The sequence below is a fragment of the Ambystoma mexicanum genome, chromosome 14, assembly GCF_040938575.1.
Source record: "Ambystoma mexicanum isolate Mex_15411 chromosome 14, UKY_AmexF1_1, whole genome shotgun sequence".
Classification (NCBI taxonomy): Eukaryota; Metazoa; Chordata; class Amphibia; order Caudata; family Ambystomatidae; genus Ambystoma; species Ambystoma mexicanum.
Genome location: NC_090940.1, coordinates 668622942 through 668648643, shown reverse-complemented (window position 1 = coordinate 668648643; position 25702 = coordinate 668622942). Strand labels below are relative to the sequence as shown.

The window sequence follows — 25702 nt, the reverse complement described above, 5'->3', positions numbered from 1 at the left end:
TCCAACAGTTTTATGGCTGCCTCCTAAAGTTGGATAGATCATAGAATAACTCCTAGTCCCACAGTATCTTTCATTCTTTCTCCAAAAATCGTCTGATTTTTCTCCCACATTTTTCGACCAACTACATTTTTCCTGCAATACTCTTCCAAGAATGCTGTTTCTCCCAGAAAGGCTGGTGGTGACATCGAGACACACAAGTAGCTATCCGCCGCAACACTTTTTGAAGCTACGCTAAACACACTGCCCCAACTGGACTCTGCGAATAAAATAGTGCTGGGTCATCAAAACATGCTAGAAAAAGCCATAAACATTAAAGAAACAGAAAAAACAGGCCACATCCTGAAAAGGGAAGCCAAGTGTTGGTACTTGGATGATATTCAACATCTTAAAGCAGACAAACGCAAGGTGTTTGAGGGCTGGAAGATGGAGAGTAGTGTAATTAACAGAAATTAACATCTGGCGACAGCTAAAACGTGCATGAAGATGCCATTACGTCGGCCAAGAAAATAGCCTTTGATCAAAGGATCAAAAATGCCAAATCAAATACTAAAGAATTGTTTAAAATCTTGAGGGAACTGGAAAAGCAGATTCCAACGGTTATTAGGACCAGTAAAGATAAAGAATGGCGTGACTCCATTCAAGAGGCATTGACTCAAAAAATAAAATTATATGAAGGCTACACAGGACCTACATGGTGAAATCATCCAGCTAGCTACCGCTCGGGAAGATGACATGAATGTCCCCCCCCTTTGAGTTTGTACCAGTCTCTGAAAACAAAATGTTGGTTTTGATAAAACGGCTGCGGCCCACTTTTTGCAAGGGTAATGTCTGTCCCTCAAGGCTGCTGAAAGAGTGTGCTGTTCCACTGAGCCCCTCATAACGAAATGTGTGAACCTCTCCTTCAAGGAGGGACTGGGGCCAAAATGTATTAAACATACATGGATTTCACCTGTATTAAAGAAATTCTCCCTGGACCCTAAAATACCGGCTTATTATAGGCTCATCTCTAAAGTGCCGTTTTTACTAAAAAATTCTGGATCGTGCTACATACACACAGGTTCAGATCTATCTGGAGCAGTACCACATCCTGAATAAAAGGCAGTCAGGTTTTCAGAAGGCCCATAGTACAGAATACACCTTGTTGGACCTCAAGGCAAACATGCTGGAAATTATAGAAGGAGGTGGGACAACGCTCTTGTTGCTTAATAATCTTTCTGCAGCTTTCAATTTAGTGGACCATGCAATACTAGTGTCCAGGCTCAAATATGGTGTGCACTTCTCTACATCTGCAGCTAACTGGATCGAGTCCTTTTTGTCTCATCGGATGGCCAGAGTCTTGATTGATGACCATAAAGCAGATGAATTTGATTGTGGAGTTCTGCCAGGGTCATGTCTGTCCCCTGCTTTATTTAATTTGTCTACAGCTTCACCCTTTAAGTTACTGAGGGACAGGGGGATTCTTTTCACAAACCATGATGATGACACTCAGTACCTAATACTTCTGTCAGGATATCATACTGAGGACTCTGAGACAATCAACAGGGCGTATGTCATGATCCAGACTTGGAGGATGGAGAATGGGTTGGCCTTGAATGAAGGGAAAAGTGAAATTATTATTGTCGGCGCTGCGTCTCGCCTGATTTGAGTGAATTCTGCATAGCCGGATGTGTTATTCCTACCTTGCAGAAGGTAAAGACCTTGAGGACCTTGGGCATGATGACTGACCAAGAGCTGAGCATGAAGGCTCATGGTAGATTCCTGGTGTCGTCCACTTCTTACTGCCTGTTGGTACAACTGTGACCATACTTGTCGCAGGACAATCAAGCGTTAATTGCAAGGGCAATGATCAGAGCTAAATTAGATTATGGCTCCAGCCTGTTACATGGTATAGGTAAAGAAGACATGATGCATCTCCAGATCACACAACATAATGCAGTAAGAGCAGTCATGGGATTGAAAAGGAGTGACCATGTCTCGGGTGCTAGGAAAGCCTTACACTGGCTTCCTGTGGCCGGCAGGGCGCCTTTTCGACTAATGTGTACACACACAAATGTCTTTATGGATTAAGCCCGGCTTATCTATCGAGCCAAATCTCCAGGCTACCCGTCCAAAGAACATTGAGATCTAATTATTTGGGTCTTCTTCAAACGCCTCAGGCCAAACTTGACATAGCGGCACAGGGATCTTTTCGCTTCATGGCACCAAGAATCTGGAATGTTCTTTCTCCAGACTTGAGATTGTGCCAATCCTTCGAAGCTTTCAAAGCTGGACTTAAGACACTTCTGTTGTGTTAAGGTGAGACTTTATCTCTGACTTGATGAGAATATGGTTCCCGGTCTTCTGTTCCTCCTGATTTATGACTTTGGATTTTATGTTTTTTGTATTGTATGTTGTTGTTGACGCCACTATGCCTCCGGGCCTGCCTTCGGAGCCTTATAAATAAATATAAATAAAAAAATAGGATCTGTAGGTGCGGCTGGAGTTTCTCTTCCACTTGCGGAAACAGCCAACTGAGGTTACTGACTTGAGTTTCCAGCAAGGGGCTTACAAGGGCCGTAGCGCCTCCCTTACCTAGCGTCTGGATTTCTACCCCCTGCACAATCTCTCTACTCCACCTCTGCTCGATTCTCCTCTAAGTCATGATATGTGTTTTGTTGACCTACAGATCCTGCCTTGGGCCAGGAAGGCCCTCTCATTCTTTCGTGCTCATGTCAGCCCTTTCTGCTTTCTCGTGTTTCCGCCGGATGCCTTCCTCCTATCACTGCCTAAAACTTCTCTCCCTTCACATTCTGAGGCTTTCCTCCTACAGCCTCCTGCCTATGATTTCCCAATCTCTCCTTCCTACCATCTCCTGATATCTCTGTCCTACCACCTCCTTATAGCCCTTCTCCTCCTCTTGTCTCTATCCAAGGGCCCACACCTCGCCTTCCAGAGACTTCCCTCTTGTAAAACCTGAACGTGTGTATCCTTATTAGTGCAGCCATGTGATTGGTAACTGTGGAATTGCCTTTTCCCACGAAGGTGTACTACATTTCTCTGCTTGTAATCCAAATGGTGGCTGGACTTTGAACATGAGCAAGGGTCCCCAGGCCGCAGTGGAGTCCCATCTCCAGCTGGACACACAGTAAGCATTATTAGTGCTCTACAGTTGTTCGAATTGTTGGGGTGAAGTTGCGCCTGCATCTTGGCAGGTCAGGCTTGGGGATGCGGTGCATTAGTTTGTGTGAGTTTACGAGTCTCTGTCTAAGCGCATAAAGGGCCATTAACATTGTCACAAAACCTGTGACTGCCTTGTCACATAGTTGACAGAGATCATTATATCAGACGCACTCACACAATTGTATTGGGGCGCTGTTACAGTGCAGGAGCAAAATAACAAACAGGGAAAGCATACATTGCAATTCAAAGTTTCAAGATACTCCAATGGTCCTAACCAAAGTTCCCAAGTAACTGAAAGTTTTATGGGACAATCAGTTCCTCCATGAGCAAAAAGAAAAGGGACGTAAAGCAGAAGGCATAACTCAAACAAGTCAGGACAGGAGTCTAGAAAAGCAGACAGAAGGTTTCCCCACAGAAGTCCATGGGAGGAAAGCAGCAAAATGAAAGAGAAGAGTTCTTAGAAATTAGCACATACCTGAGTGTCAAGAAGAAGATGAGGCGGAGGGCCAGGACCCCAGGAAAAGGGGGTGATGAGAGTCTAGGAAAGAGCTAACAGAATTTCAGGAGTCAGTCTCTTCTTCCTTCTGAGTGACCAAGTCTGACCCAAAATTTGGACCTGGACCCAACAAGCAAAGGTTACAATGAAAGAGCCTTGGAAGAGGACATGGATCGTACTTGGACATCTAAGTAGCAGCAAGGTAACCAAGAGACTCCAAGAGAAAAGATATATGCACAGACCGAGTTCTGGGGCTACGGGTGAACCGAGCAATGTCACGAGAGCTGCAAGACTTCCGCTTGAAGTCAAGAGGATACCCTGTGCCATTTCCCTGATCGAGGGAAATGGGATGCAAGAGCAGGCGTTTCTAAAAGACATTTGTTTAGTTGGTTCAATTTTCAGTGTGGCGACTTCACCCCCGAGATGATATCTGTGACCATCCTGAGTTAGTCTCCAGTGGGAAAGTGGAAGCGAGGGACAAGCAAGGAGTGGCAGGTCTGGGAGAAGAGCGACTGCCCCGAGGACGAGGCCCCCATTTTCATAATGCATATTTCTGCTCTAATGTTATATGTAAGTAAAACCTTTTTAATAAAAGCCGAGAAATATCTTGTGTCTCAGCGTTTTTAATACATTTTCACATTGTGAAAGTGCTGATCTGCAATGCTGGACTTCAATGCGCAAACAATGCTGTCTGGGCTGAGGCGCTACACGCACCTGCACCTTCCAGCCTTTGCTGCTCCCTATCCTGGCCCTACGCTGCTCGTAGCAGCCGTAGGGCATCTTATCACTACACTCACCACTCTGGTAGGCTCCGTCATCTTGCCATCTTAACCTTAAGCAATACTCTGCCTCCTCCCACTCAGCCAACTGGCCTTTATCTGCTATTTGCAATACACTCTTCCCGCTTGCCAGCTACTATCCTCAGACTCCAATGTTTGTTACGTGTGGACAGTCAGCAGGGTTTCCTGAGCTGCATTCACACCTCATTCCCTGTAAGGTAGCGTTAGGGTTCAAGAACTCCTTCTGTGGCTTCCACAGGCCCTAGTCAAAAGCCTTACAGGTCTGACCAGTACGTACTGGTGAGGCGGCGATGCCTAACCTTGTGATGCCAGTACAATAGATCAAGAAAACGTGAGAACACCCTCAGAACATAGAACCAAGCGCAATCAGAAGTCAACTATAGACCCCCTGCAGGGGTTATCAGGTGAATGAGGCTTCAGGTGGTCTAGCCATGAGGCTTCAGGTGGTCTAGCCATGAGGCTTCAGGTAGTCTAGCCATGAGGCTTCAGGTGGTCTAGCCATGAGGCTTCAGGTGGTCTAGCCATGAGGCTTCAGGTGGTCTAGCCATGAGGCTTCAGGTAGTCTAGCCAGAGCTATAGACCCCCTGCAGGGGTTATCAGGTGCATGAGGCTTCAGGTAGTCTAGCCATGAGACTTCAGGTAGTCTAGCCATGAGGCTTCAGGTAGTCTAGCCATGAGGCTTCAGGTAGTCTAGCCATGAGGCTTCAGGTGGTCTAGCCAGAGCTATAGACCCCCTGCAGGGGTTATCAGGTGCATGAGGTTTCAGGTGGTCTAGCCATTAGGCTTCAGGTAGTCTAGCCATGAGGCTTCAGGTAGTCTAGCCATGAGGCTTCAGGTAGACTAGCCATGAGGCTTCAGGTGGTCTAGCCATGAGGCTTCAGGTGGTCTAGCCATGAGGCTTCAGGTGGTCTAGCCATGAGGCTTCAGGTAGTCTAGCCAGAGCTGAAGTGCAGAAAGGCGTCCCACGGAGCAAATGTGAAAGTAATACTTGTAACACATACATCCTGAAGATCGAAAAGTGGCGGCAGTCCCAACCACATGTGACGCCTGGTAGAGCCCCAGCTCATGTCTGAGCCAATAACTGGTCCATGGCGCTACAAGTTCAGAAAATCATTCAACATTCCAGCCTTCCCTCACTGTGCTTTTTGACTGAAAACACAAACATCTGGGTTTATCTTGGACGGCCGTGCACCGGAAGACAGCCTTGATCAAGTGATGTGGCCACTGCCACATGAGGTGGACTGCCGTGCAACGGAAGACGGCCTTGATCAAGTGATGTGGCCACTGCCACATGAGGTGGATGGCCGTGCACCGGGAGATGGCCTTGATCAAGTGATGTGGCCACTGCCACATGAGGTGGACGGCCGTGCACTGGAAGACGGCCTTGATCAAGCCCCCTTCCAAGCAGAAAGGTTGGTCCATCACCTCAACCATACGTTTGTGTAGTTACTACAGATGCAACAAGCCTTATGATTTTTGAGGTCACAGAAGAAGTTATCAGTGATGTCTTTGCCGATGTCAACAGTGTTTAATGTTTGATTGTTGAGGCGCTGATTATTTTTTAATAGGATTCTCTCTGAACTTCAACACCCCTTCAACTAAAGTTTTCCATGGAATTCAGTGTGTGTTGCCGCACTGGGCACAACATTGATAAACCTTCCCACACACTTTGAGGCCCAAACGCTGAGTTTGTTTTAGGTGGGGATTTTCCAGCTGGCGTTGAACCCATTTTAAAGCATATCCTATTGTAGCACCTAAGAGGGGTGATACACAGGAAGATACAGTGATATCCCCAGAAGCATGCAATTTTGGCTGAGGTCATGTTTGCACATGTGTGCATACTCATCATGAGGAATTGGAATCTGGAACTCTTCCTCCATCACATGAAAGATCAGTAGCACTTAAATGGGGGCAAACGCCTTCAGCCGTTTCCACAATAATCCTGTTACACTAGTGAGTCAACAGTGTGGACCACTAACGTGGCACGTTTGTTCCTTTAACGTTTCCCTAAAATAGCTGAGCATTATGCAACTGATGATCATATGGACCTGTCCAAGAATGTTTATCTTTTTAGACAATAAGCATCTTTCATACTAATAAGGAACAAGTTACTTACCTGCAACTGTTGTTCTCCAGCATGGGTCTGGCATGGATTCACATGCTCATGAATATTCCCCGTCGTCAGGCCGGGAATCCTCGGTATAGAAAAAATCAGTATCAGTTTTGTTTCTGATCTGTCTTTCTTAGTAGTAACCAATCACTGATCTCTGGGTCATACTGCCCCCAGCCAATGACTGCCCTCTCCCTAAGCCCGTCCCCTGGCAGCCATCCTCAGATTTGGTAGCACGTAAAGTGGCAGAAAGACCAAGTGAAGAGCTGCAGAGGGGAAGGAGGGAGGGTTCGCATGTGAATCCATGCCAGACCCATGCTGGAGAACAACAGTTACAGGTAAGTAACTTGTTCCTTCTCTTCTCCAGCATGGGGTCTGACATGGATTCACATGCTCATGAATATAAGAATATATAGCAGTATACACATGCACAACCACGGGAGGTGGCAACAGGCTCAACATTAAGCAATACAACAACTCAACATTAAGCATCTCTTACCTCCTCACCAGGCTCACCTTAAGCGAACAGGTTGCGCAGCACTGCTTGGCCGACCCTGGACTCCTCCCTGGAGTCCCGATCGACTCATTAGAATCTTGTGAAGGTGTGCGTCAACCTCCACGTAGCAGCCCTGCAGATGTCCAGCAGGGGCACACCAGACAGGAATGCTGTGGTAGCAGCGATCGCTTTGGTCGAATGGGCTCTCGGAAGGCCGGGCAGCAGTCGGTTTGCCAACCGGTGACAGTGTATGATGTAGCCGGAGAGCCATCTGGATATGGAAGCCTTCGAGAGAGCCTTCCCTTGATTCACAAGTCCAAAGTTCACAAACAGCTGTGATGTCTTCCGAAAACTCTTCGTGCGGTCCACGTAGAACTTCAGCACTCTAGCTACGTCAAGCGAGTGTAGAGTCCTCTCGGCCTGCGACAAAGGCGACAGGAGGAAAACTGGCAACACCAAGGGCTCGTTGAGGTGGAAGTCCGACGGCACCTTGGGCATAAAGGAGGGGTGCGTCCTCAGCACCACCCTTGTGTCGTGAAAAGTCAAGCATGGAGGCTTGCAAGATAGGGCCTGGATCCCTCCCACTCGTCGTGCGGAGGTGATGGCCACGAGAAATGCTGTCTTCCACGACAGGAACTTCAACAGCGCCGAATGCATAGGCTCGAATGGGGCCCCCATGAGCCTGGTCAGCACCACGTTGAGCTCCCACGCCGGGGCAGGGACCTTCACCGGCGGGAATGATCGGAATAGTCCCTTCATAAATACCTTCACCAGGCGATGAGACCACAAGGACGCCCGTCCTGTAGTTCTGGTGTATCGGGAGATGGCAGCCAGATGTATCTTGATGGAGGCGTGAGCCAGTCCAGCATTTGCCAGCGACAGTAGGTACGGCAATACTTGAGGGGCCGTAACCCGAAGAGGGTTAATCTTCTGTGCACAGCACCAGACAGAGAACCTCTTCCACTTATGTCCATAGCACTTGAGAGTTGAAGAGGCCCTGGCTTTTGCAAGAACTTCTCTGCAGTCAGCCGGGATATCGTATCCTCCAAACTCTAGTGCTGCAGGAGCCAAGCCTGCAAGTTCAGCAACTCTGGGTCGTGATGAAGAATGGCGCCTCCTTCTCTGGAGAGAAGATCCGTGTCCGTCGCCAGCTTGATAGGTGGGGACGCTGACAAGTCCAGAAGGTCCGGGAACCAGATCTGTCTCGGCCACGCCGGTGCAACGAGGATCATCAGGCACCTGGACCTCTTCAGCTGGTTGTAGAGACGGAGCAGCAACGGCAACAGAGGGAACGCGTACAGGAACAGGCCGTCCCAAGGGAACGAGAAAGCATCGCCCTTGCTCCTCGGCTGTGTGAACCTGCTGGCGAACCTCTGGCACTTGGAGTTCATCGCTGTCGCGAACAGGTCGATCTGGGTTTTGCCCCATCGTTGAAAGAGCCGATACACCTGGTCCTGGCGTAGTTCCCACTCGTGGCACGAGCGCAGCTCCCTGCTGAGTGAGTCGGCGATGGTGTTTTTTATTCCTGCCAGGTGGAAGGGAACCAGAAACATCCCCGGGGCGACGGCCCAGTGCCACAGATCCTGGGCCTCCTTGGATAGGACTGTGTATCTAGTGCCTCCCTGCTTCCGGATGTAGAACATTGTGGTGGTGTTGTCGGTGAAGATCCTCACCACTTTGTCCTTGAGGGACAGATGGAACGATTTGAGTGCCCAGAACATGGCTCGTAGCTCCAGGATGTTGTTGTGGAGAGACCTCTCCTCCGGGAGCCAGAGGCCTCTTGCATGGAGATCTCTGGTGTGGGCCCTCTATCTCTCCAGGGAGGCGTCCGTCGTCACCGTCTCCTGATACGCCAGGGTCTGAAACTCTGTGCCTACCGTGAGGTGCGCACGGCTACCCCACCCGACGGAACTCCTCGTCGAGCGGGATACTGTCTTCGAAGCTGCCCGCCGCTTCAATCCTTCGTGCGTCGAGGAACTCTTGTAGCGGACGCATCCGAAGTCTGCAAAGGGGCACAAGGTAGATGCATGAGGACATCATCCTGAGGAGGGACTTGATGGGCCTCACCCTGGCCACGTCCGTGGCTAACAGGCGCTGCACCTTGCCCAAAATGGCCTTCGTCATTTCTTCCGATGGAGATGCCAATCGCTCCACTGTATCGAGCTTCGCTCCCAGAAACAGTGCCACCTGCGAAGGAACCAGGTGGGATTTGGGGTAGTTGATGGCGAATCCCAGTTCCGTGAGCAGGCGGACGGTCCTCGCCGTGTGTTCGACGGCGAGTTCTCTTGACCTTGCACGGATTAGCCAGTCAGCCAGTTAGTGGTAGACGTGGATCCCCTGCAGGTGCAGCCGCGCCGCCACTGGTGCGAGGCACTTGGTGAACCCTGGGTGCCGACTTCAATCCGAACGGCAGGGTTCTGAATTGGTAGTGATGCCCCTGGACTACGAATCTGAGGAACTTTCTGTGTCCTTTTAGAATGGGGAGGTGGAAGTAAGCATCCTCCAGGTCCAACGACGATAGGAAGTCGCCCTCCTCCAGCTGTCCCAACACGTGCTGGAGGGTGACCATCCTGAATTTCTGTGCCTTGATGTACTTGTTAAACCGATGCAGGTCCAGGATGGGGCGCCAACCGCCTGTCTTCTTCTGACGAGGAAGTACCTTGAGTATACTCCGGAGCCCTGGAGCCTCTTGGGGACGAGCTCGATGGCACCTTTCTTGAGCATCGCCCTTACCTCCAACAGCAGTTGAGGAACGTGATTCTCCTTCCTGGCCACGGGAGGAATGCAAGGACACTTCTTTAGAAATTCTAGCGAGTGTCCGCGGGCCAGGGGGGTCCAGCACCCAACGGTCGGTGGAGATGGCCCAACGCTACGGCCGGTTCAGTCCTGCTTGGAAGAGGCCTTGCCGACGGCGGCGAGACCCTCCTTGCTTGCCGCGGCCTCTGTAGGCCTCCTGGGACGAGGAGCGGGCCGCCTGGCGGTACGTAGAAGAGCCACCGATGGATCCCTTGGAGGCTCCCTGTCTGCCTCCGGAGCTCCGAAAGGGCCGCCGTTGCTGAAGGGCTCCTAGGGGTCGGGCTGTCTCTGTGTCGGTCTTGATGGCCTGGAGGGACTCATCCACCGTCTTCCCAAACAGGTTGTTGCCGTCGAACGGCATGTCCAATACTCTGGTCTGGACGTGCTGGTGAAAGTCTGTTGCCTTGAGCCATCCTTGTCGTCGAAGGCAAACCCTGTTGCCCAGCTGGCGAAATCCGGTATCGGCAATGTCCGTTGCCACCGTTATGGCGTGATCCGACGCCACCTCACCTTGCTGCAGAATCTGTAGGGCCTCCGCCCTCTTGTCGTCCGGTAGGAAGTCTAGCAGGGGAGCTATCTTGAACCAAAGCTCCCTGTCGTAACGGGCCACAATCGCTAAGGTATTGGGCGCCTTAATCGTCGTCGCCGCCGACGAGATGACTCGTCGTCCCATGGAGTCCAACTTCTTGCCCTCGCTGTCCGGCGGGGAAGTGGAAGTTGAAGCCGCCGCACCCGCTGCATTCTTCTTGGCCGCTGCTGAGACGACCGAGTCCGGCATAGGCTGGGCTCTGAGGCACAAGGGGGCTGCATCGGGGACCCCCCGGTACTTCTTCTCATACCTGTCCCTTTTGGCAGGTGTTGTGGAAGGATTCTTCAGGATAGCCAGCCCCTCGTCCCAGATGTCGTTGAGCAACGGTACCTCGAGGACCGTCTTTCTCTTAGCCTCCCGTCGTTGGTAAAGGAAGCCTTCCTTTTTCTGTTCCTCAGGGCAGAGCTGGAAGAGCTCGGATGCCCTGGCTATCATGGCGTGGAAAGAGCCAATTTTGTCCGGCGGAGAGGCCCGGGGGAGGGGGGTGATGAAGGAATGTCTGTTGTATCATTGCCACCATCGCCGTCCATCCCCGTCGCTGTATCCGTCGCCGTATCATCCCGAGGGTCCGGCGAGGGGGATGAGGGGTCCACAGGCCTCGTGGGCACGAAGGGCAGTGCAGGGTGGACTCTCCTCCGCTTGTTCGGAGGGCTTCCCGACGGTCCTGGTTCTGGATCCTCCGTCAGGGTCCGTGGTAACCTCGTCCTTATCTCAGTACATAAGGATTGGATCGCCAACAAAATGGCCGCCGAGCTATCCTGGGGCTCGGGCAATGGCTGCGACGGGCGGGATGGCTGCTCCACTGGGCCTTCATCGTCGCCATCGTCGCTATCTTCGATCACATCAGCAGATCGAACCTTCTCGAACCTCTTGTTGAGGCCTTCGAACCTCTCGTTGAGGCCTTTCACGGTTTCCAACGGATCCACCGGATCCTCCTCAGAGGCTGAATCTGAGTCTGTAATGGCCACCGCCCCCCCCCCCCCTCTTTTTCCACAGGGGTCTTAACGATGGGCTGGAAAGAGGATTCCCTCCGCGGTGGCAGGGAAACTCTGGGCCCCGAGGCCACCTCCACTGGCATAGTCTCTGCCGGCTTCGCCAGGGCCGCTGCGACAACCTCGATAGAGGCCTTTGCCGGGTGGATCAAGGCCCTCACCACCTTAGGTGCGTCCTGGGCCTTCGCTTTGGGGGGAGGGTCATCTCCTCGCTCCCGCTCGGCTCCCTTCGAGATCGCCCGGGGCCTCTCCAGAAGCTTACCCGGGTTCTCGGACTTCCTCCGATCGCCTTCTCACCTGCTGTGCCCTTTTCCAGCCAGGCGGCGAGGCGGGAACGACGATCTTGCTTGGTCCGTTCCGACAGGTTCTTGCAGAACACACAGTCCTTCTCCACGTGCGTCTAGTCCTCATGAAGGCAGTAGAGACATCTCGAATGCTCGTCCTCCTTGAAAACATTTTGCAATCCGCACCCCTGAACAGCTTGGATCCGGGAGTCGAGCTTCCCTTGTCCTGGGCCATGTCAGTTGAGGTAGGCCTCAGATCTTCTGGAACCTTCAAAAAGCGTAACTCAACGAAAACTTCACCCTTAAGGGGCGTAGAAGAATTCCGAAACGGGTCCCCGTTATCGGAAGTGGAAACGGTGGAGCTTGAAGCTCGATTAAACCGAAAAAATGAGAAAATCTCCTGAAAAAGGGCGAAAACGCAGTAAAAGCTCGAGAGCTAAAGCACGAGGACTCCCAACACTTACTGCGGTAAAAATCTGAGGATGGCTGCCGGAGGCGGGGCTTAGGGAGAGGGCAGTCATTGGCTGGGGGCAGTATGACCCAGAGATCAGTGATTGGTTACTACTAAGAAAGACAGATCAGAAACAAAACTGATACTGATTTTTTCTTTACCGAGGATTCCCAGCCTGACGACGGGGAATATTCATGAGCATGTGAATGTCATGATGCCTACCCCCGGAGCACCAGGCCAGGCCCAGCACCCCCGGGAGCAGGCATCATGCCCCCGGGTAAAAGCCCAGCGGCCCCTTATAGGAGCTCTTTGGACTCTGTCCTGGCGCCGTTGGCGCCAGGCTCATGTTGGACATCAGTCCTGGCGCCATAGGCGCCAGGCTCATAAAGGAAGGTGTTTTGTGCACTTACCTGATGCAGACCATGCTGCAAGATTCAGGCCTCCCTGAGACCTGAAAGGGACTATTTTTTCATTGGGACTATTTTGCCACTCGGGCGTGGCCAGGGAAGACTACTTACCTGGAACTACTTTGAGGGCTATTTAAGCCACGCCCAGACAGTAGCTCACGCTTCGCGTTATTCTGCATCCAAGCAGCTGAACGCTCACCGTGTCTGCTCCTGCATCTGGTCTGCAGCCACGCCCGCCTCGATCCTAGAACACCTGTAAGGAAAGAAGAGAAGAGAAAGGTGAAATCCAAGAATTTTATCAAACTTCTTACCTGCATCCGGAACCTTCACGCCAGCATTCCTGAGAAAAGACTTTCATTTAAAAGCACCGCGTTGCTCGCTGCAGCGCCGCGCTTCACTCACCTGTCCTCGGGAGTTCTTCTGGCTCCACCGCGACTGTCTGCACCGGTCGCCACATCCCTGCGCCTAGGGGAGAGAAGAAGAGACAAAAGGTGAGCAGAAGGAACATATGAGGAAAGCCTAATTTTCCGCCATAACACTTACCAGTCTTCTGTTGGTGGACCATTCCTCATTTCGGGTCGGCGCCGCTTCGTTGGCAGGTACCGCACCCCGTCCCCTAAGGGGAAAGGACAAAAGACATTACTAGAGGAATATAAAGACATTAAGAGGGATCGCCCCCACCGCTAACTCACCTGAGTTTACCATCAGCAATTCAATCCCTCAACGCATCGCCTTCATTCTGCACCTGAAATAAAGGACAGATCATAGGTTAGGAAGGCAACAGAAAAGGAGGCTCTACACTTGAACTTTTGTAATCTTCATACTTACGGCGTTCCGCTCGGAAAAGTCAAGTGGATTTTGCCAGCGCCATTCTGAAAACCAGTGAATTAACTGGACAAACACGCGCCCCTGCACCAGAAGCAGGATGGAGAGTTCATCCTTTCAAACCATAAGGTGAGCTTCAACCGGGGATTTCGGAGGAAGTTAGAGAAGAACGAAGGAGGAAAGGGGGGAGCAAGCACACTATTCTGCAGACTGTTAATCCCCTTTCTCATCTGCAGAAGGATATTCCTACGGGCCAGACAAGCAAGATTTGAGGGTCCTGTTCAGTCGGTGTTCCGAGTTCTGCGCATCACGCTCGAAGAGGCCACAGCAACCCAGACTAGACCAGCGCCTCCGTGGGAGTCAGGTGAGCGTTACAGAACGCGAAGCCTTCCTACAAATTCCCACCCAGGCGCTATGGAAACTTCTGAGACTGATCAGTTGGCCCAACTACTGGGGGAATTACGGGCCGGAGTACACGCCGCTCGTCAAGAGACTAATGCTCTCAGGAGGGAAGTGATTGTATCAAAGGAAAGAACTGATGACCTGGCTAGACAGTTTTTGCAAGGTCAAGCTGGACACACTCCTCTACCCGGTTCCGGGGGGAACCCCGCTCCTGTGGTTCCCAGTAACCCTGTGCAGATTAATCTACCTGGAAACATGCCGCTGGCCCCACCTGAACGCTTCGCTGGGGACCCCAAACGATTCGCCGTATTCATGAATCAGTGTCGTTTGCACTTCCTATGCAAACCTGGGGCCTTCCCTAATGACCAGACCAAGGTAGCCTTTGTATTGTCATATCTCAGCGGCTGTGCTGCCGATTGGTCAGTTCCACTGGTTACTCAAGATGACCCGATTCTCCGTGATTTTCAAGGATTTCAAGCAAGCATGGAAAGGTTATTTGCTCGACACTCTCAGGGGCAGGCTCTGGATGACGAACTCCTATCCCTGCGACAGGGCAATCAGGATCTCCTATCCTACATTGCAACCTTTAATAGACTAATTGTGGAAACTGGGTGGCCAGAAGATAAAAGAATCACGTTATTTTATCGAGGTCTACACGGAGAACTTAAAGATGTCCTGGCCCAAGTTGTAAATCCGCCCCAAGAATGCACAGAATATATAGACTTAGTGGTCCAATTGGATCACAGACTTCAAAACAGAAAAGCAGATCGGTCCAAGTTTGAGACCCGGGTGTTGGTCAAGACCCACGCTAACCCCAAGGGTGCTGATGTCTCTGAGCCTATGCAAATCGGAGGGGTTAAAGGACCTTTAACTCAAAAAGAACGTGAAAGAAGACATCAGTTGCAATTATGTCTTTATTGTGGGTCCTCTGGACACTTTCAACGAGATTGCCCAGCAAAACCGCCCAAGAAGGTAGTAGGAGCCGGTGATAAAAACCATGAAGACTGTTTCGGGAAACGACCACGCCCGACAAGCGTAGGGGTCCGCTTGCCGAGCTTGAAAACTAACTCTCAGACCTCGCATTTCATTGTGCCAATTGTCCTCGTAGATCCGGAACAGCCTAAGCGGTTGCATGCAATAAAGGCATACATCGATAGTGGGGCTATAGGAAATTATGTGGATCGTGAATTGGTCTCTAGGATTAACCTCCCTCTGCGTCCTAAAACCAGCAAAGATGTCATCACCACAGTCGATGGAACCGAAATTGCCTCTGGACCGGTAACACATTCCACTGCTGAGGTGACACTTATAGGTCCGGACGGCCATCGGGAGGCAGTGGTGTTTGATGTAATCAAGGCTCCACAGTTTCAGGTTATTCTCGGAATCCCTTGGTTAGAGACACATAATCCTCGAATTGATTGGCGAGCGAAGAGAATAACCTTCCCGGATTGTGCACAAACCTGCTACCCAGAAAATCTGAAGATTAGTCTAGCGTCTGTAACCTCTGTCTCCATGCAACTACCTCCAGAATACCAAGACTTTCAGAACGTCTTCCAAAAGGAACAGGCCAACACGTTACCTCCCCACAGATCGTACGATTGCCAAATCGATCTGGTGCCCGGTGCACAACCCCCTTGTAGCAGGATTTATGCCCTTACTGAACCTGAGAATCTGCATTTGAGACAATATTTAGATCAATACCTAGCCAATGGTTTCATTCGCCCGTCAAAGTCTCCGGCATCCTTGGCTTTGTTCTTCGTGCCCAAAAAAGAAGGTGACCTTAGAACTTGTATCGACTACCGCGCATTGAACCAGATAACTGTTAAAAACCGTTACCCTCTGCCTCTGATCCCTGAACTCCTTGACCAGGTGAAGGACGCTTGCGTATACACCAAGTTAGATCTCCGGGGGGCTTATCATCTGGTGCGAGTAAAAGAAGGCGACGAATGGAAAACAGCCTTCCGTACAAAATATGGATTATTCGAATACCAGGTGATGCCTTTCGGATTGTGCAACGCGCCTGCTGCCTTCCAATTCTTCATGAACGATGTCCTTCGGGAACTCATCGATGTCTGTGTTGTCGTGTATATCGATGACATTCTTGTGTACTCCTCTTCGGAATCTGATCACAGAAAGCATGTCAGGGCCGTCCTTGAGAAATTGCGCCAGCACAAACTGTTTGCAAAGCTGGAAAAGTGCGTTTTCCATACCACCGAGGTTGAGTTTCTTGGATTCATCCTGACACCTAAAGGTGTCCGAATGGACTCACGAAAAGTGGATGCCATCCTCAAATGGCCATCACCTAGTTCGGTGAAAGGTGTCCAAAGCATGCTTGGTTTTGCTAATTTTTATCGCAGATTTATCCCGGAATTTTCACGTGTGGTACAACCCATCACTGCACTCTTGCGAAAAAATAAACGCTTCGAATGGACCGAGGAAGCCGAACAGGCCTTTCAGGAATTGAAAGCTAAATTCACGTCCGCACCTATTTTGAAGCACCTGCGTCCCGATCTCCCATATGTAGTCGAAAACGACGCGTCCAGCTTAGCCATGGGAGCTGTCCTGTCTCAGAGAGACCCCGAATCCAACCAACTGCACCCTGTAGCATTTTGGTCCAGAAAGTTCTCGCCGCCGGAGATAAATTATGCAATCACCGATAAGGAATTATTAGCCATTAAGTCCGCCTTTAAGGCTTGGCGGCATTATCTTCTTGGCGCCAGGCACACCATCACCGTGATCACTGATCACCAAAACTTACAATATTTAAAAACTGCCAAGGCTCAATCGTCACGTCAGCTCCGATGGGCTTTGTTCTTTGCTGAGTTCGATTTTGTAATCACTTACCGCCCCGGCTGTAAGAATGGCAAAGCGGACGCGCTATCTCGAATTGGAATGGGAGAAATAGACACAAACTCTGAACCTGTGACGATAATTCCCGAACAAAGAATTTTGGGGATAACCTCTTTACAAACCCTTGAAGACATTCAAGCACGGGTAAAACAACTCCTGGACTCTACAGCCTTGCAGGATTGGATCCAAAGGGGGTCTTACTTTTCGGTCAACTATGGCCTACCTTACTTCCAAGGACGCTTATTTCTGCCAGAAAAGGAATTACAAGAACTGGTTATTTCCCGTCATCATGATACCCTGATGGAAGGACATCCTGGCATTGCCAAAACTGAGGAAAAAATTAAACGACAATTCTGGTGGCCTTCCTGGCGAAAGGATATTAAATCTTTCGTGATGTCCTGTGGAGTTTGCGCCCAAAACAAAGGCCAAAAGACAAAACCCGCCGGTCTTCTTCAGCCTTTAGACATTCCACCAGCACCTTGGCACACCTTGTCACTAGATTTTATCACGGACCTGCCCCCTTGTAATGGATACAATACTATTCTGGTTGTGGTGGATTTATTTTCCAAGATGGCCCATTTTATTCCGTTGAAAGGATTACCTTCAGCTTCTGTCCTAGCCAAGGACCACGTACATGCACCTCGGCTGATAAAAAGGCTCCATCGGAATTTCCCAAACAAACCGAAACCTCCAGAGGGAACGACCTTGGGAGGGGCCTTGGGGGGTGGGGGGGAGTGCTGTCATGATGCCTACCCCCGGAGCACCAGGCCAGGCCCAGCACCCCCGGTAGCAGGCATCATGCCCCCGGGTAAAAGCCCAGCGGCCCCTTATAGGGGCTCTTTGGACTCTGTCCTGGCGCCATAGGTGCCAGGCTCATAAAGGAAGGTGTTTTGTGCACTTACCTGATGCAGACCATGCTGCAAGATTCAGGCCTCCCTGAGACCTGAAAGGGGCTATTTTTTCATTGGGACTATTTTGCCACTCGGGCGTGGCCAGGGAAGAATACTTACCTGGAACTACTTTGAGGGCTATTTAAGCCACGCCCAGACAGTAGCTCACACTTCGCGTTGTTCTGCATCCAAGCAGCTGAACGCGGCGTCTGCTCCTGCATCTGGTCTCCAGCCACGCCCGCCTCGATCCTAGAACACCTGTAAGGAAAGAAGAGAAGAGAAAGGTGAAAACCAAGAATTTTATCAAACTTCTTACCTGCATCCGGAACCTTCACGCCAGCGTTTCTGAAAAAAGACTCATTTAAAAGCACTGCGTTGCTCGCTGCAGCGCCGCGCTTCACTCACCTGTCCTCGGGAGTTCTTCTGGCTCCACGGCGACTGTCTGCAACGGTCGCCACATCTCTGCGCCTAGGGGAGAGAAGAAGAGACAAAAGGTGAGCAGAAGGAACATATGAGGAAAGCCTAATTTCCCACCATAACACTTACCGGTCTTCTGTTGGTGGACCATTCCTCATTTCGGGTCGGCGCTGCTTCGTTGGCAGGTACCGCACCCCGGCCCCTATGGGGAAAGGACAAAAGACATTACTGGAGGAATATAAAGACATTAAGAGGGATCGCCCCCATCGCTAACTCACCTGAGTTTACCATCGGCAATTCAATCCCTCAACGCATCGCCTTCATTCTGCACCTGAAATAAAGGACAGATCACAGGTTAGGAAGGCAACAGAAAAGGAGGCTCAACACTTGAACTTTTGTAATCTTCATACTTACAGCGTTCCGCTCGGAAAAGTCAAGTGGATTTTGCCAGCGCCATTCTGAAAACCAGTGAAGTAACTGGACAAACACGCGCCCCTGCACCAGAAGCAGGATGGAGAGTTCATCCTTTCAAACCATAAGGTGAGCTTCAACCGGGGATTTCAGAGGAAGTTAGAGAAGAACGAAGGGGGGAAGGAGGGAGCAAGCACACTATTCTGCAGACTGTTAATCCCCTTTCTCATCTGCAGAAGGATATTCCTACGGGCCAGACAAGCAAGATTTGAGGGTCCTGTTCAGTCGGTGTTCCGAGTTCTGCGCATCACGCTCGAAGAGGCCACAGCAACCCAGACTAGACCAGCGCCTCCGTGGGAGTCAGGTGAGCGTTACAGTGAATCCATGCCAGACCCCATGCTGGAGAAATGAAGCAATAGTAGGTTTGGAGTCTGTCTGTATATTATGTTATAGGTTTTTTGTTATTCTTCATTTGCCCCCCCACCCCGTCTTGTTGCGCCTTGAAACCCCATTTGCTGTATAGGCAGATTATAAATACCCTATGAATAAATACAGTAAATAGTAATGCTTCGTAACAGACACACGGCATAAGGAAAACACTGCCATTAATTATCATCATTATGGCCGCAGCCACTTACCGGTCTTCCACCTCCTCCGTCTCCAGGAGGTGCAGGGCTTTAGTCAAAACAGAACTTAAAATCTGCTGGTTGACAGAAATCTCTGCTTGGAACATCTACAAGGAACACAGAAAAGACACACAGGTTTGCTGAGCGTGTGGCTAGTGTTATCACAGGCTAATAAAGGGACACATGTATGAACCAGCCAATTAGCAGTCTAATCTGCGATATGTGTGTAGCCCCCAGCCCACTCTCTAGAAAAGCATTGAGACAAGCAACAGCCCAGGCATCCTACCACCATGTACATCACCCATGTACATCGTAATGCATTAGAGTGACCCACATGCTTAGCACACGTACTATGCATGGGGATTACTGCTACAACCTTTTCCCAGTATGCAGGTAGCCACAATTGGCACCTATGAGACAGGGCCTGTGCTATGCAATGTCTTCCATCAATCACTGACGTTCTGTCCTAATGGGAACGGCAGGAAAAGGATACCAGATTCCTCAATGAAGCTTCTATAGGACAGGGCAGGAGAATCCATCACTAAATGTGAGCGATCACACCTTGCTTGCTTATATAGAACTCAATCTTCTTGCGTGGACTGTGTGCATGAGCTGTTGAAGCATTTGGACTATCATGCAGCCTATAGCAGTGCTTGCTGGCTGTGGTGCCACCAAAACATCCAGAAGATTTACCAGCTCAGTCTCGAGAGTCCAGAAGACTTACCAGCTCAGCCTAGAGGGCGCTCGGATAGAGATCAGCAGATGAGCTGAAAGGGTTGGTACACCAAGCCAAAAACATGCGAGAAGCTTTAAAGTGGCCCTTCCACACTGGTGTTTTACTTTAAGAACACACGCGACGGAGTGAAACAACTCGTCGGGTGGGATAAAGCGGGTGTTCCCGCTATACACGCCAGTGCACGTGCGGAGCCCGGACACGAACGTGTCATGTGTTGTCTGTGGAGCTGGGGGATTACTGCACATAAGATTCATTGGGGGCGTATACTACAAGTGGGTCTATTGAAGTACCGTGCAGTTTTTGTTGACAATGCCGCAGTGGCATTCATCTACAATGTGAACAACTGTCACAGAGCATCTGCTAAGCCCAGATGGCCATACCCACTTGCCCAGAGTCTTAGCAAACCTGCGGAAGACACAGTATTGCACCTGAAGGTGATCCAACAGGCCTCAGGCATCCACTAAGCTAGTGGATTAGTGAACATGTGAGCCGTTGTACAAAACATGTGCTGAGCTGCCGATAATAGAAATAAGGATATGGGATTCAGCTTCCTAAGGGGAGCAACACTACACAAGAACAAGCATGGTTTTCAATCCATGAACACCCACAGAAATAAAGGTCAGATCACAAGGCTTGTTGGGAGACGAGCTGGGGCAACATTCTAAAAATCATCTTCATGGATATGACCGCCAATGCATGAACAACCCTTCTGTAGAAGGGAAGAAGATGGAATAACATTAATTTGTCAAGGCTTGGGACAAAAAAACAAAAGCAATCATACTGAATAAGCAATGCTCACGCTGGAGGACGAGTGGCGGTGAGGGTGTGCTTGTGTGGTGTATGGTGCCGTGGGCACATGCTTGCATGTGTGTGGGTACCTGGAATCCCAGACCGGTGATCACATTCTATGGGCCTATTTCTTTCCATACCTCGAATGTCTTTTGCTGCTTCTGGAGGGCATCTAAAGTGCCCGCCACATCCAGGGTCATGCCGCCCTCCATTTTCTCCAGGAAGGTCATCCAACTTTCACACTTTTGCACAAAATTCTTTTTTTCTAAATTGATCCTTTGAAGTTCGCTGTAAAAAAACAAAAAGTACATTATATGTAGAAGGTTGTCAGAAAATGCAAACCCACGAGCAGCCGGAAACAACTGAACATCCACCAGCTGGTCATACCCAGGTTCAAACGACCAAGGCTTTACCAAAAGTACCCATCCTCTGGAAATCCACCCTGCAAAATGGGGAGAATCACTAGCGGTTTCACAACACACCAGCATTAATCTGTGCCAGCTCTCCTCATTGGATAGTCAATAAATGTGCAAATACCGGCATTTAACTGCCCTTTGCTTCCTGTCTCCGAGTCCCCTGGCCCCTCAATGTCTGCTCATCCCATCTAATTGCTCTGAAACCAATTGTGATTTACTTAAATAGCACAATAATATAAATTATTATAAAGAGTGGGTCAGACTAACAATTTTTATCAACAAAAACTTTGTAACATCAGACTTAATCCAGGAGAAACTCCCTTAGAACTAAGCGAAAGAATAAATAATACTCTCTCTTTATGGATGTGCAAATAAACTCTGCCAGAGGTAATAGAAATATTCACCATCGAACAGTTTATTAATTCTTTTCCTCCCTTATTACAGAGATCGGTGTTCAATCAAATAAACCCACCTTACTATGTCCATTGAAACAGTCCAAAACATTTCTGAGCCAAATCAGTACTTTCACTCCCTAAATAAAATGGAAGATAATAGCGATCATGAAGGCCCACCTTGCTCAAATAATTTTCCACATGAACGAGGAGGGAATCCTTTAAAAAATAGGGAGTGGTTTGAGAAGGAGAAATCTGAGAAACTAACAGAGTTGAAAGGTGGGGAAGAATGGAGAAGAGAGGAAATCAGGAGAATGAAACCCCAAGCTTTAACTTGTTTTTTAAATAGAGAACAGGGACATACAGCAAGGAATTGCCCGAAAAATAAGAAAGAACCACCCAGGGAGATAGGATTTCTAATGGGAGATGAATAGGAAGAACCCGGAGAGGCGATTGAAACCCTAAGTGTTTGTTTTTATGATTCACCTACAGAGTTTACTCATGAACCAGCTTTTGGTAATGGTAGATCAGTACAAGCTTAAGTAGACTCAGGAAGTAAACAAACTACTATTCGGGCAGACCTCGTTCCCCTGAAAGGTCATAGAAACAAAAAACTAGTAAGAATTTCATGTGTACCTGGGGATAGAGAAATATATCCCAAAATACCCATATCCATTAACATCAAGCAAACGCAAACTATAATACCCCTGGCAGTCATACCAGGTCTTCCTGGGGAAGTTATTATTGGATGAGATTTCCCCTGTTTTTCCACCTTAATACAAAACATTCCCTCAGTATCTCATGTTTTTTCTCCATTAGAAAGTTGCAACAAGAACCTTTCATGCCCACCTGGAAAATCTGGAATTTGCCTGAGATTTCCACAACCAATAAGACAAAGTCTAATATCCCAGAGAGATTTATGAGCCATTCTCAATCCTGTCCTGTTAACCTCAAAGATAAGCATCAGTCATAGCCTTTTCCAGCCAGAAAACACCTAGGCTTCTTCGTAGGGAACAGTAGTGTACAGCCCCAAATAGAAAAAGTAAAAGCCGTTCTTGAAGCACCAACACCTAAAGCCACACGAGATTTGAGAGTCTTCTTAGTATTGATAGGATACGATCGTAATTTTATCCCAAACCTTTCTGATAAAACCTCCAGACTGGCCGATAAGCTTAGAAATGCAGAACCACAAAAACTCCAGTGGAAAGATGAAGTTAGTTACAACAACTTAAAACAAACTTTATGCCAAAATCCCATTTTCAGGGTAGCAGACTTTTCTAAGGAATTCATCATAAAAGGATGCCTCCCTGACTGGATTATGTGCCGTCTTACCCAGAGTCATGACGTTTTAGGACACCCTATACTATTTACCAGTAGAAAACTCTTTCCCAGGGAGAACCATTACTTCACTCTGGAACTAGAAGTCCTTGCTATAAAATGGGCATTCCTACATCTCAAGAACTATTAGGAAGAAAATGTAAATTAATCACGGACCACTCTCCCCTTGTATGGATAAGTCAGTCGAAAGGAATCCAATCCAAAGGTTATGCAATGGTTTCTGGATTTACAACCTTACTGCTTCACAGTGGAACATAGAAAAGGAAAGAAACCAAAGTAAGGTGGAACTCCTTTCGAGGTTCACCTGTGAATCAGTCCTGTCCATATTGCATAAGGGAAGGGTATGTGAGAAACCTGAAGGTGTTTCACAGTTCAGTTCGTGGGAATCCCATATTTAGGTGCCCAGGGAAGGGCCATCGCTATTGGATCCTGACCCTGCGGGTGGAAACGCGAGGGAGGATCACTTCGGTAGGTGGTCCTCGGGAGTGGGGAGGAGACACCAGAAGGCGAGACATGGTATCCCCATTTCCTGATAATCATTTACCTTGTATTCCCTCTGCCTTTATGGGATCCTAGAACTCCCATTATTCCCATCCTTTCCTTAACAGCCCAGTTACTGAGATGAGGAAGATTCATACTAGGAAGATTAGCACTAGTAAGAGGCGATGGCCTTGTCCCACTAATAAGGTCAGGCACTCAGCCACAACCACACACACCTGAAACTCATGGCCAGCTATCCAAGGTATAAAAGGTGGAGCACAGAAAGACCCAGAGCATGAGACTGAGGTCAAGAAGGAAAGCGAGAGAGAGGAGCAGCTGAGCGAGAGTGGCTGAGAAACATGCCAGGGAGAGTGGGACGCCGAGACGCTTACAGGCTGCAAGTGAAGGCAGAGGAGAGCGTGGCGAGGGAGCTCTGTCTCCAGGGAGCCAAGAGTGTTCAGAGAAGGGAGCAGTGGGGTCAGCTGAACCCTTTCCTCCAGGTACCATAAGATTGTTTGTTTTCTGCCCGGTGCTGCGAGGCCGCTCGGGAGCGTCTGAGGGGCAGGTGGGCAAGACCCTGAACTCGACAAACGGAGCAAAGTGGAACATGTTAAAGCCATCGCAACCAGTGAGTTCAAGGAAGAGAGTCCAGTTTGTGAAAGGTGCGACAGTGTAAAGTTAGTGTCGCACACGAAGCTACGCGCATGAAGATAAAATAATTTTGGAAGTGAAAGACTGATTGTAATGAACCGGCGCATGAGCCGATGAGAAACAAAGTAACAGGAGCATTGTCGTATGCAAGGACACGTTATTGAACGCCCCGTAAGAGATAAAAGAACTGTGAACGATGAAAGTAAAATGTGTGCAAAGACATTGAAGGGAAGTCACAAAATACAGAGAGAGTCTGAAGAGATCCCAACAAGGCTGATAAAGAATTGAACTGTGTTTTTTGTGAAAGAAGTAACCGAGAAGGGTGGAGGGCCCGACCTAACAATTCAAGTGCAAGAGGCATGACTCAAAAGAACAAGAATACTCTGTTGTCAGAGTGGTCACGAATAGGGGTGAGAATACTGTGCGGTTGCGAAAGTCTCTACCAGATAAGAAGTAGTATAAAGGTTGGGGAAGGGAATTCCCACAGAGCTCTATGAAGTGGAGCTGTGCAGCTGGAAGGGGATACAGCGGCGTGATGGGAACTTGCTTGAGACAACAGGCAAGGGAAGCCTATGAAAGTATCTAAGAAAGAACATTTGTGAATCAATGTGTATTGAAGAATTGTGAAGCCGGGTGAGGGAAGCCCTCCAGAACCTATTGAGGTGAACTGCGTTGTGTATGGAATTGATGCTGAGTCAGGCAAGGGAAGATTGACAGACTCTTGTGAATACTTTGAACAGTGCATACTATCCACTTGAAGGAACTTTTAAAGAGCCCCAATGACTAAAGCTGGGGGAAGGGACTGTGAACCAACCCCATTGCCATTATGACATTCTTTCGATACACTCTTATTTTTCCATGCATTTTCCCACACTTAGGAATTGTAAAGCGCGAGGGCAAGTATAGGTTTCAGACACATACTTTTCTTTTGTTTGACTGACTGACTTGGATGACTTCTTTACTTTGATGGTTGAGACTATTTCCATTATAGAATTAGGACCAGCGAGGAAGTCTCCAACCCCATTCAGAAAATCAACTGCATGGATCCAAAGAATCCCGACCTTGAAAGTGGCTGAAAAGGCCTGTTGCCGACGCCAAGAGTTTTCCTGTGGAGGTCGATGAAACAGCTTTCGGTGCCGATGGAACGGCTTTAGGCACCGATGAGGGTTAGATGACAGATGAGCGTTGTGCTTGTCAGCGCTATGGCAAACAGCCGACGGTGGCTTACGCACCTTTTTCGGCACAAAGTCTGAAGGCTTGGTAGATGTCGAAAGCATCGATAAAATGGCTGGCATGGGATCGGGAGTACCAAGAGCCGCTTTTGCTGCCAAAGCTTGCTGGTCAGGTGGAACCGAACCTACAGCAGTTAGAATTTTAAACATTTGGGTTTTAAAACTCTCCCACTCTTCCCGAGTGGTCGGCCCAGCCGAGGGCTTACCTGTTTCTAACTAGAGCTGTGCCGATAACGGAGGCATTGCTGCTTTTTTCACAAGAAAGACTAGGAAGAATGGCTTCTGGAATATGACTGCTTCTTTGTTTTTCAGTGATGCTTTTCATTCCCCTTTTCAGGGGTGGGCTCCTCAATCTTGGCCTCGGAAGACCAGACGATTGACCGGGCTGGAGATTTGGACGACAGTCGGCCCAAAGCAAGTTTTACAGCTCTCTTATGGATGGATTTGGACTGCATTTTGGCGCACAACGCACAGGCCTCAGTGTTGTGACTAGCACCCAAGCACCACAGACAAATGTCATTGGGGTCGGTCATTGACATTTTGGACTGGCAATCGGTGCACCTTTTGAAGCTCGAAACCTGGTGAGTAGACATCACGGTCAAGGTTTTCTGAAAGAAAAGAGGGACAATTTTGGCAAAAACGCAGAGTCAACTCAAGACTCGAAGTC

At 49.3% G+C, this 25702-nt stretch overlaps 1 protein-coding gene across 8 annotated transcripts in view; it reads right to left on the bottom strand.

The window, feature by feature from the left end:
- Window positions 1–25702, bottom strand: part of SYNE2 (spectrin repeat containing nuclear envelope protein 2) — a 1840150-nt gene that overhangs the window by 263419 nt on the left and 1551029 nt on the right. For all 8 annotated transcript variants that reach the window (XM_069638223.1, XM_069638224.1, XM_069638227.1 and 5 more), the window contains 2 exons: window positions 20667–20814; window positions 19014–19108 (listed from right to left, as the gene is read on the bottom strand). In XM_069638223.1, coding sequence (XP_069494324.1) covers window positions 19014–19108; window positions 20667–20814 — 243 coding nt within the window. The remainder of the gene's footprint in view (window positions 1–19013; window positions 19109–20666; window positions 20815–25702) is intronic.